Source organism: Chrysochloris asiatica, unplaced genomic scaffold, assembly GCF_000296735.1.
Source record: "Chrysochloris asiatica unplaced genomic scaffold, ChrAsi1.0 scaffold00090, whole genome shotgun sequence".
NCBI lineage: Eukaryota > Metazoa > Chordata > Mammalia > Afrosoricida > Chrysochloridae > Chrysochloris > Chrysochloris asiatica.
The window spans coordinates 1,448,406-1,463,373 of record NW_006408608.1 but is presented as its reverse complement, the minus strand read 5'-3'; the positions used below and the strand labels follow the sequence as shown (position 1 = coordinate 1,463,373).

Genomic DNA, 14,968 nt, shown 5'->3' with positions numbered 1-14,968 from the left:
TGAAGAGGAATTAAAATACTTACCGATGAATATCAAAGATCACAGCCTTAGGTATGGGTTACACCTTAATGTAAAGAAAACAAAATTCCTCAACACTGGACCAATAAATCACGTCAAGATAAATGGAGAAAAAATGAAGTTGTCAAAGACTTCATTTTGTTCAGATCAATCATCAACACTCATAGAAGCAACAGTCAAGAAATCAAATGATGTATTGCATTAGGAAGATCTGCTGCACAAGACCTATAAAGCATTCAAGAGCAAAGATGTCAGTTTGAAGACTAAGGTGTGCCTGACCCAAGTCATGATATATATTATCAGTAATCTCATATGTATGTGAAAGTTGGACGGTGAAAAAGGAAGACCATAGAAGAATTGATGCATTTGAGTTATGGTGTTGGAGGAGAATATTAAAAGTACCATAAAAGAACTAACTGGGTTGAAAGAATGCTCCTTGGAAACCAGAATGGCCAGACTTTGCCTCTCATACTTGGGACATATTATCAGGAGGGACCAGTCCCTGGAGAAGGACATCATGCTTAGTAAAGTGGAGGGTCAGAGAAAAAGAGGAAGACTCTCAACAAGATGAATTGGCATAGTGGCAGCAGCAATGGGCTCAAGTATCAATGATCGCAAGGTTGGCGCAGGACCTGGCAGTGTTTCATTCTGTTTGCATAGGGTTGCTATGAATTGGTACCTAACAACAACACAACAGTGTTAGCCAGAGCCAAGAGGGTGCTACTAGGTCATTTTTTAGAAATGTTTTATTGTGAATGATGTGATAGTTTACGTGGGAGAACATTAGTTTTACATTCATCCTATCGTATATCATTTCATTGTCATGGTTACAATCCCCTCCATGCATCATCAACTAGCCTGCCCCCCCCTCCCCCCTCCCCCGGTCATCGGCACACAGCCCCTCTCCCTCTCTGTGTCTAAAGTCCCCAGCTGCTCCATCTCTCCATGTCATCGTCTCTGCCTCCATCTCAGGCATCACTGCTTCTCTGGGTAGGGTCCCGCTCTCTGCTCTTCTCCCTTGATGGTCCCAGGGACCTCCACTCCTAGACTGCAAAGTTAATCACTCCCCTCCTTTTGCTACAAAATGTCTACCTTTACATTTCCAACCCTCACAATCAGTCCTGATAACAATTATTCACTACTGTATCACAAGAGACCCATCCACATTTCATTTCATCAACCCCTCCCAGACAGATTGGCTATTACTCAGTGGAGATTCTACCTTCCTCCGCACCTTCTGGATCTAGGCTCCCTCTTGAAAGTTTGTAAGCCAGTCACTTCTTGGGTAGCTGCTAGGTCATTTGCCTACAGTTCTCTCCCACTAGTAGATAATCCAATCTCAGGCAATGCCACTCTGTCTTCAGTTCATTTCCATCTCTCCTGCCATCCTGACCATTGGGATGTCATCCCTGTGTTCTTACTGACCACTAGCAAGGTTGTCTCTGATTGTGACATAACACAGGAAGTGAATCAATGGCAAGGGAGACCTTGGCCTATTGCTACCTGCCTCAGTCTTAGGGTTAGAGACCTAGAGGGCAGATTCTAACCCCCCTCCTCTTCCCTCTCTCAATCACTGAGAAGAGGCCACAGTGGGTACAGCTGGTCCCATGGGGCCCCTTTTCCAGCACATCTGGGGCTCAGAGTCAAATATAACGAACCTCAGAAAGTCATTTTCAGGGTATCAGAAACTCACTGCATCCTCTGAATTTTCTGATTGAGTGACAAGAGAAGTAAGACCCTGGGGCCTCAGAAGGAAACAAGAATTGGCAGTCAGGAAGACAGGCAATCCACAGAGGGGGGGTGGGATACCAGGTCTGCCCCTCCAGTGGGGACTCTTGAACTTAGGTGCTGAGCAGCCTAGAATCAGGGTTGTCAGGAAAGAAATCTATGGTCAGAGATGATACTCAGAGCTGTGGGGTCAGAGAGGGGAGGAAATACAGCCCTAGTCCTGGGAGAGCCCCCAGTCTGATAGGGGAGGCACAATGTAAGTCTCAGTTTAATTCTGGAGGAGCACTGTCCAACAGCACTTTCAGTAGTGATAGAAATATATTGGAAGTGTACTGTTCAATGTGGTAGCCTCTAATCACGCTAGGAGCCCTGGTGTGGCACTGTGGGATAAAGCTCTGGACCAAAAGACCAGTTTGAACCACAAGGCAACTGGTTCAAATTCACCAGCTGCTCCTCAAACAGCCTCTCCAGGGTTGTTATGAGTTGGAACCGACTGGACAGTACGTAACAACAACAACATCAGTCTCGTGTGTTGGAGCCTATTCAACTACACACAACACCCACAGCAACCACAGATGTTAATGAGCACTTGAAGTAGGCCTAGTGCAACTGATGAGCTAAGTCTTTACGTTTTATTCAAATGAATGTCACCACATGTGACTGTTGTTGTAAAGTGCCTTCAAGTCAGTTCCAACTCATAGTGTCCCTGCATAGGGTTTCCGAGGAGCAGCTGGTGGGTTTGAACCCATGGCCTTGTGGTTCGAAGTCCAGGGCTGATCCTACAGCACAACACCAGGAGTCCCCACATGCAACTAGTGGCCACCATATAAAAGACAGCAGAGTCCTAGACAGTCTTAGCACTGCCCAGCTTCCCTTTTAAATAAAGGCAGGGCAGACCTCAAGCTCAAGGCCCTTTGCATGCAATAGTTTCTGAGGAGAATTTAGCAACATTGTTGGCTTTTATGCTATTTGCTTTTATGGTTTCCATCTAATTATGGAAAATGATACTTGCTTTTCCATTTACAGAAGCATTCATTTTCTTGAAATTAAGCTTTCATATGCAGTAGAATCAAGTTCTGGTGTGGTGCTGTGGGTTAATGTTCCAGACTGCAAAGCCATTTGAACTGCAAGGTCAGCAGTTCAAGCTCACCAGCTGCTCCTTGGAAACCCTATACAGGGTCACTATGGGTCAGACCTGACTCAACGGCACTTCACAACAGCAACATACAGTAGAATGGAAATAATACCAGGACAGGCTAGAGGCTGTGAACAAAATCGTGAACACAGTTAGCAAATGACTGACATCAAATTTACCTGCAATGCTTCTGATGCTGGACCTAGCTAGCTAAGCCCTCAGCCTCAGTGTCTACTCATGTCCTTTATGCGCCTGATATTCCTGTCCTTGAAGCTTTCTAGACTCACAGAGAGCTCTGGGTTCCCTTCCTCCCCCTGTCCCTGCTCCTCCCACCCCATATCCAGAAGGGAACTGGGGACCTCATGAGGCCAGAGAGATGTCCAGACCAAAGGTCAGTCTGGGGAAGGCAAAGGTAAGACCCAAGAGGTTAGGACTCTGCTAACTCTGTGAACAGGTCTGGAATGATCCTGAGATGTCAGTGTTGCCTTAACAACCATATAGATACTGAGTGAGGAGAGCCAGCTTGTGTCCTGCTGCCCAGGGAGTTCCAGAGAAGTCTCCAAGGCCAGGACTTCAGTTTGTGTGTGAGTTAAGCCCTCTGGAAAAGAGCCCCCATCAACTCCCTGGGCCCCCCTTGTAGGGATGTTCTCTGCAGCAGCCTCAAGACTAGTCTGGACCTGGGGACTCCTGGGCCCAGAGTCAGTGACATAGCCACAGAGGACTGGAGTGGAGAGTGAAGCATCCAGCTGGTAAGAAGAGAGGGCATATGCACAAGAACACCCATACTTGCAGATAATACCCACTTGACCTGGCTACAATGACTGGATGATCAGAGCTCAACCAGAAGAAGAAAGAAGAGGAAAAAAAAAAGAGTAATCTGATACAATTTGATGAACTTGACCTACACCTATGGATGCAGTAGCTCAAAAAAGGGAACAAATCTTTACAGCAAGGATCATTCCCACCCCCTCCATACACAGAGTAGGCAGGGATGGGCAACTTGGACATTGGCTACCCAAAATGGGGGAACTACAAAGGCAAGAAGCTCTGGTAGCGTAGTGGTTACAAATCAGGCCGCAAACCTCACGGTCAGCAGTTCAAAACTACCAGCTGTTCCATGGGAGAAAGATGAGGCTTTTTGCTCCTGTAAAGATTTATAGCCTCGGAAACCCTGTACAGGGTCACTATGAGTCAGAACCGACTCCACGGCACTTAACAACAGCAACAACACAAAGGCAAGAAGTGACTGGCTTACAAGCTTTCAAGAGGGAATCTAGATCCAGAGGGTGTGAAGGAAGGTAGAATCTCCACTGAGTAGTATCCAATCTGTCTAGGCAGGGCTGATGAAATGAAATGCAGATAGGTCTCTTGTGATACAATAGTGAATAATTGTTATCAGGACTGCTTGTGAGGGTTGGCAATGTAAAGGTAGATGTTTTGTAGCAAGGAGGGGAGTGACTAATTTTTCAGTCTAGGAGCAGAGGTCCCTGGAACCATCAAGGGAGAAGAGCAGAAAGCAGGACCCTACCCAGAGAAGCAGTGATGCCGGAGATGGAGGCAGAGACTATGACGTGGAGTGATGGAGCAGCTGGGGACTTTAGACCCAAAGAGGGAGTGTGGGCTGACCACCGGGGGGGTGGGGCGGGGGGGGAGGCTTGTAGTGTATACCCTTTGGTTGATTGATGATGCATGGAGGAGATTGTAACCATGGCAATGCAACAATATATGATAGGATGAATGTAAAACTAATGTTCTCCCATGTAAACTATCACACAATTCACAAACATTAAAAAATATATATATACTAGTCTGGAGCTGGGGCTATTGAACCTTCTACAAATAGAAAATGAGGCTCAGAGGGGTTCCGTAACCTGTTGTAAGTCACTGAGCCTAGTAAGCCCAGAATCTACTCTTGGAGAGGGACTGGGGGAGATGAAGTATTGGGAAGCCCCTGGCCTTGTTTTGGGGGATGATATGGAGTTTTCCTTTGTCTCTTTCCACACATGTAGTCAATTTGATTTCTGTGTATTCCATCTGGTGAGGTTCATGTGTAGAGTCCTCTTTTATGTTGTTTAAAAAAGGTATTTGCAATGAAGAAGTCATTGATTTTGCAAAATTCTATTGCGATCTCCAGGATTGTTTCTATCACCAAGGCCATATTTTCCAACTACTGATCCTTCCTCTTTGTTTCCACCATTGCGATCCAATTGCCATCAATTATCATACATCTTGATTACATGTTTGATCAATATTAGACTGAAGAAGTTGGTACATTTCTTCAATTTCATTATCACTGGCTTAAGTGGTTGGTGCATAAATTTGAATAAAAGTGGTATTAACTGGTCTTCCTTGTAGATGCATGGATATTATCCTATCACAGACAGCATTATACTGCAAGACAGATCTTGAAATGTTCTGTTTGATGATGAATATGACACCATTCCTCTTCAATTTGTCATTTCTGGCATAGTAAACCATGTGATTGTCAGATTCAAAATGTCCCATACCTGACAATTTCAGCTCACCAACTGGTATGGCACTGTGGATCAGCATTGGACTGTGAACCATAAGCTCAGCAGTTCAAACCCATCAACTGCTCCTTGGAAACTTTACACAGAGTCACTATGAGTCGGAACCAACTTGACAGTGCTTAACAACAACAACAATGCCTAGGATATCAGTATTTATGCTTTCCATTTCAGTTTTGACAATTTCCAATTTTTCTAGATTCATGCTTTGTACATTCCATGTTCTGATTATTAATGTTTACATTAAGCAGGTGTTTACAGCTGTTTATCTTCATTTTGACTTGTGCCCCATCAGCAAATGAAGGTCCCAAAGGCTTTATTCCATTCACGTCATCACAGTCAACTCTACTTTGAGGAGGCAGCTCTTCCCCAGTTGTATTTTGAGTGTCTTCCAACTTGAGGGGCTCATCTGGCACTATACCTGACAATTTTCGGTTTCAATATTCAATATTCATGTTTCAATATTGAGTATTCTAGTGTTGAGAGTGTTCCACTGCTATTCATAAGGTTTTCAGTAACTATATATTCAGAAATAGTACATCTTTTCTTCTTACTAGTCTATCTTCATCTCGAAGCTTATCTAAAACCTGTCCCCATGACTAGGAAGTTCACCTCTTCTCTCTCAGCCTGTTTCCCCATTTGTAACATGAGGGGTTTAATTATGTAACTCTACACACATTCTTCCCAGGATGTTTTGAAACCTTTGAGTGACGTTTTAGATCTTAGAGTGGGAAAGCTCACCTGGATGATCAAGGCCTGTACCCATCACCCCTACAATCTCCACCCTGGATCCTGGAGTGGATAAAAACCTCTGCTTCCCTATTACCCAGACTAATGAAGCCAACTAGCCTTCTGCCCTGGATGGCGCTGGCAGGGCAGGAATCTGCTCCAGCTCTTGTCCAGGCTCTAAGGAAGCTGCTGGAAGGGCCTGAGCAAGCTCTGAGCTGTCAGGGCTGAGTCCCACCCCCATCCTGAACTGCTCCCCAGTTCCTCTCAGCCAATCCCCTGGGGGTTGTGGGAAGCATGGAGGAAGGATCCAATGAGAACCACAAAGGAGGGAGTGGAGGAGAAAAGAAGGCAGACTTTTAGAGATGGTCTCCCTCTGCCCTTTTCTCCTCTCTTTTTCCTCCATCTTTGGGATTCCTGGGGCTCTTCCGCTTTCTGTCATTCTGTGATTCCTTGAACACCTGCTGTTTTCCACGTGCTGCACCAAGTACACAGTGACAAGGTAGGATTGGACTCATGCTGCAGATGGGAGAACCTGAGGCACAGAGAGGCAACATGAATTTCCCAGTCACTTGGGAAGTACACACAAGGTTTTGAAACCTTGCTCTCCTGTCCTCCCACTCACTTTCCCCCACAGTCATCATCTTCCTCAATTGCTTCAAGTGTTGGTTACGGAAATAGGTCCAGACCCCTCCTGCAAGAGAAAAGCAAACCAAATCTAATACAGTCTCTTAGATGTCAACTGGAGGTCAAGGGAATGGGATCCCAGGCTGGGGGAAGAGCAAAGTCTATAACATCAAAAGGCATGATGGGTCAGTTCCATTGTGGGGCTTCTCTGTCACTTTGTCACACCGTGGTGGCTTGTGTGTTGCTGTGATTCTGGAAGCTATGCCACTGGTATTTTAAATACCAGCAGGATCACCCATATATTGTTGTTGTTGTTAAGTGCTATCGAGTCGGTTCCGACCCATAGCGACCCTGTACAGGGTTTCCGAGGGTGTAAATCTTTACGGGAGTAGAAAGCCTCATCTTTCTCCCGCGGAGCGGCTGGTAGTTTCGAACCGCTGACCTTAAGGCTCGCAGCCCGATTCGTAACCACTACGCTACCAGAGCTCCTTTATATATATCCCTCCCCTTTTCTGTTCTTCCATCCCCTCTCCTTTCTTATTTTCTTCGCTGTCTCTCCCTCCCACCCTCCCTCCCTTCCACCTTTGCTTCCTTCTTTCATTGTTGCATTATTTTCCCAAAATGCAATGCTGCTATTGTTGTTAAGTTCCATCAAGTTGGTTTCGACTCATAGCAACCCTGCATAGGGTTTCTGAGGAGCAGCTGGTGGGTTTGAACTGACAAACGTGGTTAGCAGTCCAGTGCTTATCCTATAGTGCCACACCAGGACTCCAAAAATCCAATAGCATCCTTGTTCAAATGTTCATCATTAAAAAAACACAAAAACAACAACAACACTAAAATATAAACAAGTAAAGAAGAAATCAAAAGTCCTGCTATCCTAAAGGTTGTTGTCATTTGTAGTTATGATCCCTCGAGTTGATTCCCACTCTTAGTGACCCTATATAGAGTTTCTGAGGCTATAAATCTTCGTGGGAGCAGAAAGTTTCATCTTTCTCCCATGGAACAGCTGCTAGATTCCATCTGCTGACCTTGCGGATAGCAGTGTAACTTGTAACCCGCTACACCCTGAAGGTTAGCATGTATTCATATTTTGGGTGCAGTGTTCTATAATGTGTTGTGTTTAGTTTTTCCAGAAGTGGGAAATAATGTGCACTGGCTTGTACCTTGCCTTCTTAAGGCTGAGCGGACGAGGTGTAAAGTTTTGGTGCACTGCATTTTGAGAGATGTATTTCTTTCATAAACAAACCGCCCTTAAGACCTATGTTATCAACATCTTTCTGTGTCAGTGGAAATGATGTAATTGTCCAGCCTTAGGGGATTGGTGAAATACTTATTGGCACATGTATTCAAGGTTTTTTTTTAACCAGTGCCCTAAGGTTGGGCGTGGATATTGCTCCTAACCTTTGCTTTGGTCAACAATGCTGTGACGAGCATCCTTCCACTGACTTCCTTGGGCTCAGGAAAGAGTCTGATCCTCAGTGGAGTGATGAGTCTGAAGGTGAGCACAAGACCACAGCACCCTACTAAGTTCCAACCCCCTCCCCCTCGCTATGTAGGGAACCGGCTGGATGAGGGCTCAGACGTGGAGTCGGAGCCTGATCTCCCTCTGAAACGCAAGCAGCGCCGTAGTCGGACCACATTCACAGCTGAGCAGTTGGAAGAGCTGGAGAAGGCCTTTGAGAGGACTCACTACCCAGACATCTATACCCGAGAGGAGCTGGCACAGAGGACCAAGCTGACAGAGGCTCGAGTACAGGTGAGGAGTTACCCTGGTATTCAAGCTGTGATGCATTACAGAGCCTGGGATGGAGTCAGGGTGACCAGGCTCCCTGGGGATCCTGCCACAGGTCTTCCTGGACTCGTGTAGACAGGCAATACCACTAGCACTCAGTGGGCACCAAATGTTGATTAACTTACTGACTGAGCAGTGAGCAGCCCCAGGAAACCCAGGGGCATGTAACTGTCTCTTAGCGTTGCATTCATGTTTCCAGCATGAATACTGAAAACAAATACTGATGAAGTTGGTGGGAGAAAGAGGAGGAGGAAAAAGGAGGAACTAGGAAACAGAGAAAAGGTAAAGAAAGAGAAAGAAGGAAAAAGAGAGGGAGGAAGAAGGGGAAAAAGGAGGGAAGGAAGAAAAGAAACAGGAATAGCCTGAAGAGAGAGCTCAGGGATATAAAAATCTCCAAATCTCTGAAGAGGGATGAAAGTGATTAGGAAGAAAATTTCCAAACCAACTTAGTTTCCTAAGATGGGTAATAAGTTTCCTGTTTGGGGATGCATACAAACAGACTGAGCAGGCATGTTCTTGGCATCAGAGAGAGGGTGAGTGAACCCAAAGATACCATCTCCTGGTCCTCAAGGTGCAGTCCTCATCAGAAAGGGCTGCATGAGCTGCCACCTCCCACTGCAGGCCTTGAGTCTGGGAGGGGCGAGAAGGAACTGACTCTCCATCCAGATTAAGCGCTCAGATTCCAAGTGCAGAATGTGCACAAGAGGGAGGGTCTCTGGGGTCTGGTTGGGACTGAGACTGGAGAGTGGAGGTGGGGGAGGAATAGCCTGGTGGGTGCAGGAGTAGTGCTTATGGGGAGCCTGGGCTGTCTGCTCTATGGATGGGGAGGTGGGACCACAGTGGGGCTGCCCAAGACTGCTTGCTGGAGGAGCCCTTCCATCCAATGGCACCAGCAGATGTCCACTTGCACCAGCCACACATGATGGGCAGAGACCCTCAGAGCACTTTGTCAAGCCGCTATGATCACCTCCAAGGCACAGAGGCAGAATCTGAGGCTCAGCAAAGCCACCTGTCCTGGGACACGGGGTACCATACTGGGTGTCTGAGCTGGGTCTGGAACTTGACCTGCCATCCCTGAGGAGGAAGAAGTGAACTAGGAACCTAGAACTTGAAGGATGAAGCAAGAGTAGGAACAGTGGTGGGTTAGTGGTAGGGTTCTCACCTTCTTTATGGAAGCCCAGATTCAATTCCCAGTCTACACAGCTTCTGAGCAGCCACAACCCGTCTGCCAGTGGAGGCTTGTGTGTTGCCGTGCTACTGAGTGAGTTTCAGCAAAGCTGACAGACTCAGATGGACTAGGGAGATAGATCGGGTGATCTATTTCCAAACGTCAGCCAGTGGAAACCCTATGGAGCACAATCAGCAACTAATCTTGGGGATGGTGCAGGCTGGCCAGCGTTTTGTTCTTTTGTGTGTGGGGTTGTCATGAGTTGGCATGGACTCTATGGCCGCTAACCATGAATGAGAGAGTCCTAGAAGCAAACCGTGGCTTTTAGGAAGCAGTATATGTCCCTTGGCCCTCTGCAGCCCCACCCTGGAATGGGGGCCCTTAGTGGCCTTTGAGGGAGACTTGGAGCTGAGGGCAGGCAGCAGCAGCCAGCTCGTCTCATCCCCCCCTTTCCCTCTGAGGGTGACATCTGAGCCTGCCCGCCCCCGCCTCTCTGATCCTCCTGCAGCTGTTCTCCTGGGCACATTCCTGATGCTCTCTCATCCCATGTCTGGCAGGCGGGGCTGCTTCCCACCACCTTGAAGCTGCCCCGTTCCTTGTAAAATGTGCTGGCTGTCAGGCCAGTGCTTTTATTGGCCCAGGGGACCCAGAAACAGGTGTCACTCAACGTCCAAGGAAGGAGGGGGGTTGGGAACAGGAGAGCATCCAGGGTCCAGGCAAGTCCATAGCGAGGGGGCCAAGGTGGAACTGCTCCAGCATGCTGAGGTGCCTATCGGACTTTGGGCTTCCCGGGACACACGCTCTCCCTTCTCGGGGCATGGGCTGGGTCTCCCATTAGCAGGAGGGCTCTCCAAGCAGAGGAAGGACTAATAAATGTTGAGTTTTAAAAATAAAGGCTGAACCAAAAATTTAAAAAGTCAGAAATCATAAACCTAGTCTGGAGAAGAGCAGATTGGAGGAACTGGCTACTGCAGGACTGAGAGGCCCTGAATGTAGGACCAGGCCAAGTAGGACAAAGTCCCAAGTCCAGTGTAAAGGTCTCCAGAGCAGCATGCATTGGCCTGGGAGGCCCCAGGCCTGGGTCCAATCACTTCAACAAGTCAGTTTTCCTTCATAATGCATAGTTTCCTCATCTCTAATGGAGGGAAGGAATATTGGTATGGTGCTGTGGGCTAACGCGCTGGACAACAAAGTCAGTTTGAACCACAAGGTCGGTGGTTCAAGATCGCCAGCTGCTCCTTGGAAACGCTGTACAGGGTCGCTATGGGTCAAAACCAACTATACAACACTTAACCACCAACCACAATGAAAGGAAGTAAAATAAACAATCCCTTAAATTTCTAGGGTCCTTGTAAGATAAGCACTGGACTGCTAACTGCAAGGTTGGTGGTTCAAACCCACCAGACTCTCCTTGGAGACCTTATACAGGGTTGCTATGAGTCAAAATTCACTTAACAGTGCTTAACAACAAGAACAATTAACTGACAATCAAGGCCATCTTGGTACTATTCAACCAAAAATGACGCCCAGTTTGTGAGGGATCCCGGAGCGCGAATCCCAGCTGTGGTCAGTGGGGAAGGCATCTTGGAGGTCCCTAAGTATTCCTTAGATTTGATGGCTCTCTGCTATGGAGTCTTGGCCTTTGATTGCTGGGGTCTATAGTTTTGGGAATTTGCTTTCAAGAGGGGCTTGTGGTCAGGCAGGGCTCTAGCAACTGCATCATGTGGGGTGCTGGTAACTAAAATGTGGCCTGTGACTCTCCCCACCCCCTGCTCTCCAACAGAGGAGTCAGAACCTCCCTTTGAATCCTGCTGGACTCTGAATGTCCCCTATGACTTTTGGCAAAGTTGTCTGCAGAAAGCACGGAGCGTGTGGACCAGAGGACCAATGACTCCTTTCTCTGGAAGAAGGTTCATTTTTACAAGTCTAGTGGCCCAACCACAATCTGGCCTGCACCTTCCTGGGAGACAAGCAAATCTCTTTGTGTCCCCAGTGACCACAATCCTGGGTTTATCCTAGAAACAGTCTGCAGGGCTGATAAGTCCCCAGCTCACCCCTGGGTGTCTCTCATACCTGCCTGGGAAAACAGTCCCATCTTCCGGCAGTTGGTATTAGATCACCAGGCTGTGTGGGAAACTTCTCATTCTGACCCCAACTCAGAGCTGCAAGAACCGCATTTCTCAAGGATGTTGTGAAACCAAATCAAATCAGACACCAACATTTATCGCATACCTACTAAAGGAGGAACCCCCGGATGGCACAAATTGTTAAGCATTCAACTACTAATGGAAAGACTGGAGGTTCCAACACACCCAGAGACTCCTGGAAAGAAAGGCTTGGCAATCAGTCTCTGAAAATTCACTGCCTTGAAAATCTTAGAGAGCAGTTCTATTCTACTCTGATACATATGCGGCTGTCATGAGTCAGCAACTGGTTTTAGAAGGCCTTGCCAGTTAACAACATTTATAAAGCACTTTCACGTACTGGGCACAGTGCTAAGCATGCTACATAGGTTCTCTTTGTCAGTCCTCACCATAACCCTATGAAGGGGCTCTCTCCATTTTGCGGGTGAGAAAGCTGAGATTTAATGAAGGGAAGTAATTTCTAAAAAGGAGTCCTGCTGTGATGCTGTGGGATGAGTACTGGAATGCTGACTGCAAGGTGGGTAGTTCAAACACATCAGCTACTCCTTGGACTGCTATATATAGGATTGCTACGAATCGGAATCAGCTCGATGGCTTTTAACAACAACAACTTCTCAAAGGCACAGCTAATAAGTGACTGTGCTGGACTTTAGCCTACAGCTGTGTAAGCTCATGCCCTTGTCCTCTATGCTGCATTCAGATTCTGTATGACTCTCAACTGTGTAATAGGTGCTGATGAAGGCATCAAAGATGAATAATAAGACACAGCTCCTATTCTCAAAGCACTCAACACTGATCAGGAATCTTGGATGGGAGCTGGGCCACCCTGTCCCTCTTGGTGTCTTTGTTTCTCCATCTGAAATGGGCAGACTGGCTAAGATCCCTCCTAACTTTCTAATAGAGTAATAATTGATGTTCTCAGCAATTTACATCTGTTAATGCCATTGAGGGCCAGATCCAGCTATCAGGTGGGTGTTAATGTCTGTCCTTTCTCTGAAGAAACTTAGGAATAGAAGAATGATAAGGTTTGCCCATTTTAGCAAGGGACTCACCAAGGCCAAACCAGTTACTATTGAGTTGAATTTGATTCAGGGCAACATCATGTGTGCCAAAGCAGAACTGTGCACCATAGGATTTCCAGTGACTGTGTCCTTTGGAAATAGATCACCACTCTGTTCTTCCAAGATACCTAAGGTGGAGTCAGACTGCTCATCTTTAGTTAGTAACTAAGTACTTAACTATTTGGACCCCTCTAGCAGCTAGAAACAGAATCAAACTGAGGTAGTCAGGCACCTGGGCTGCGTAAATGCCCTATCTGCCCACAGCTGACACCCGTTCCCCCCATGCCATCAGTCATGGTCTAGAGGTTTGGGAGGTCCAGTGTCAAGGAAGGTTCAGATCTTCATCCCACAGGAGGAGATCCTTGGCTGAATCTTGTGGCCACATTCCAGGTAAAGACACACCTGAGCCATCCCTGATTTTCCTTGTTCATTCATTCATTCATCCATTCCCATTCAGCAAATTTTCATTGAGTTCCAGGGGACTTAGAGTCTGGAGAGGGAGACAGAAGGGCACAGTCACAAAATGTACTTAACTATAAGGAGGAGCCTACCTTAGGTGCAATGACTTGGGAAGAGGAGAAAGAGTGTGTTTTTCAGGTAAGTCCTGAAAGTTGGGAACCCATTGCAAGAATAGTGTTCCTATGAGAGGGAACAGCATGTGCAAAGCCCTAAGGTGGAAAAGAGCTCCTGGAAGTTCCTGTACTTCACACAATCATTCTTTGTCTCTGAATGACCCTAGGGATCCTGTGCAGATTGGATCAGTTACAGATTAGTTACATGCCACAGAGCAAGATATTTGACCTACATGAACCTCAGTTGCTCCTTCTGTGAAATGGAAATAGGAGAATTCATCTTAAAAACAAATAAACAAAGAAACAAACCCTGAACTTGTTGCCACTGAGTTGATTCTGACTTGTGACAATCCATGTGTTCTAAAGAAGAATCACTCCATGCCACTGTTGCGCTGTTATTTTTATAGAAACAGATGCCCAGGTCTTTCTTCCACTATGCCACTAGGTGGGTGGATTTGAACCACTAGCCTTTAGGTTACTAGTTGAGCACGAACCATATGTGTCACTCAGGGCGAATGTATGAAGCCCTAGCACAGAAGCTGGCAGAAATGAAGACACAGAAATAGGAGGTTATTTTTCTACAGTTGTTGTTTTGTTAAATGCCATCCAGTGGGCTATGATTCAGAGCGGCCATGTACAGGGTACCTGAGGAGCAACTGGTGGGTTTGAACCGCTGACCTTGTGGTTATCAGTCCAGTGCTTCTCCTACAGCACCACACCAGGACTCCATTTCCCCACCAGTGTTTAGTAAGGTCTTGGGTGTGAGAGAACGGAGTTCTCCTATTTTATGGAGGACAGTACTCTGCAAGCCAAGTAAGGCTTCAGTTTGAGTTTGAAGAGTGATTTCTTTCGGGTGGGTTCCTGTGCAACTTCCTCCCTGGGGGCTTCCTGGAGGAGATGGGGAATCAGCATGTTTTGGAATCAGGTAGGCCTTCAGGCGTTGGCGTCCCTTGAGACACAGGCGGCAGATGTAGAAAGAGCCCTGGACTGAAACATTCATGTGGGCAAGTCACCCAGTTACTCTGGGTCTCAGTTACCTCATCTGTAAAATGGAGCTAACCAAGCCCTCTCCTGTCCCCCACTGGATGGTCATAAGGACAGAATGGGGTTTCTTCTGTGAATGTAGTTTGCATACTGTCATGGTGCTGCATGAGTTGAGGACTTCTACCTGAAGAAGATAGCCAGGAGTGAGGTGTCACCGTGCTCTGCTCTTGCTCCCCCAGGTCTGGTTCAGTAACCGCCGAGCCCGTTGGCGGAAGCAGGCAGGAGCCAACCAGCTGGCAGCATTCAACCACCTTCTGCCAGGAGGCTTCCCGCCCACCGGCATGCCTGCGCTGCCCCCCTACCAGCTCCCGGATTCTACCTACCCCACCACCACCATCTCCCAAGGTGAGTACCCATCCGCCTGCCTGCCTGCCTGCCTGCTATCTGGACCATGCCCGTCCCTCCCTTCCACTCACAAGATT

The 14,968-nt window shown here is 47.2% G+C and overlaps 1 protein-coding gene across 3 annotated transcripts in view; it reads left to right on the top strand.

The window, feature by feature from the left end:
• The window catches only part of PAX7 (paired box 7), a 127,669-nt gene that overhangs the window by 62,222 nt on the left and 50,479 nt on the right, over positions 1–14,968 (top strand). For all 3 annotated transcript variants that reach the window (XM_006866332.1, XM_006866334.1, XM_006866333.1), the window contains 2 exons: positions 8,322–8,521; positions 14,726–14,891. In XM_006866332.1, coding sequence (XP_006866394.1) covers positions 8,322–8,521; positions 14,726–14,891 — 366 coding nt within the window. The remainder of the gene's footprint in view (positions 1–8,321; positions 8,522–14,725; positions 14,892–14,968) is intronic.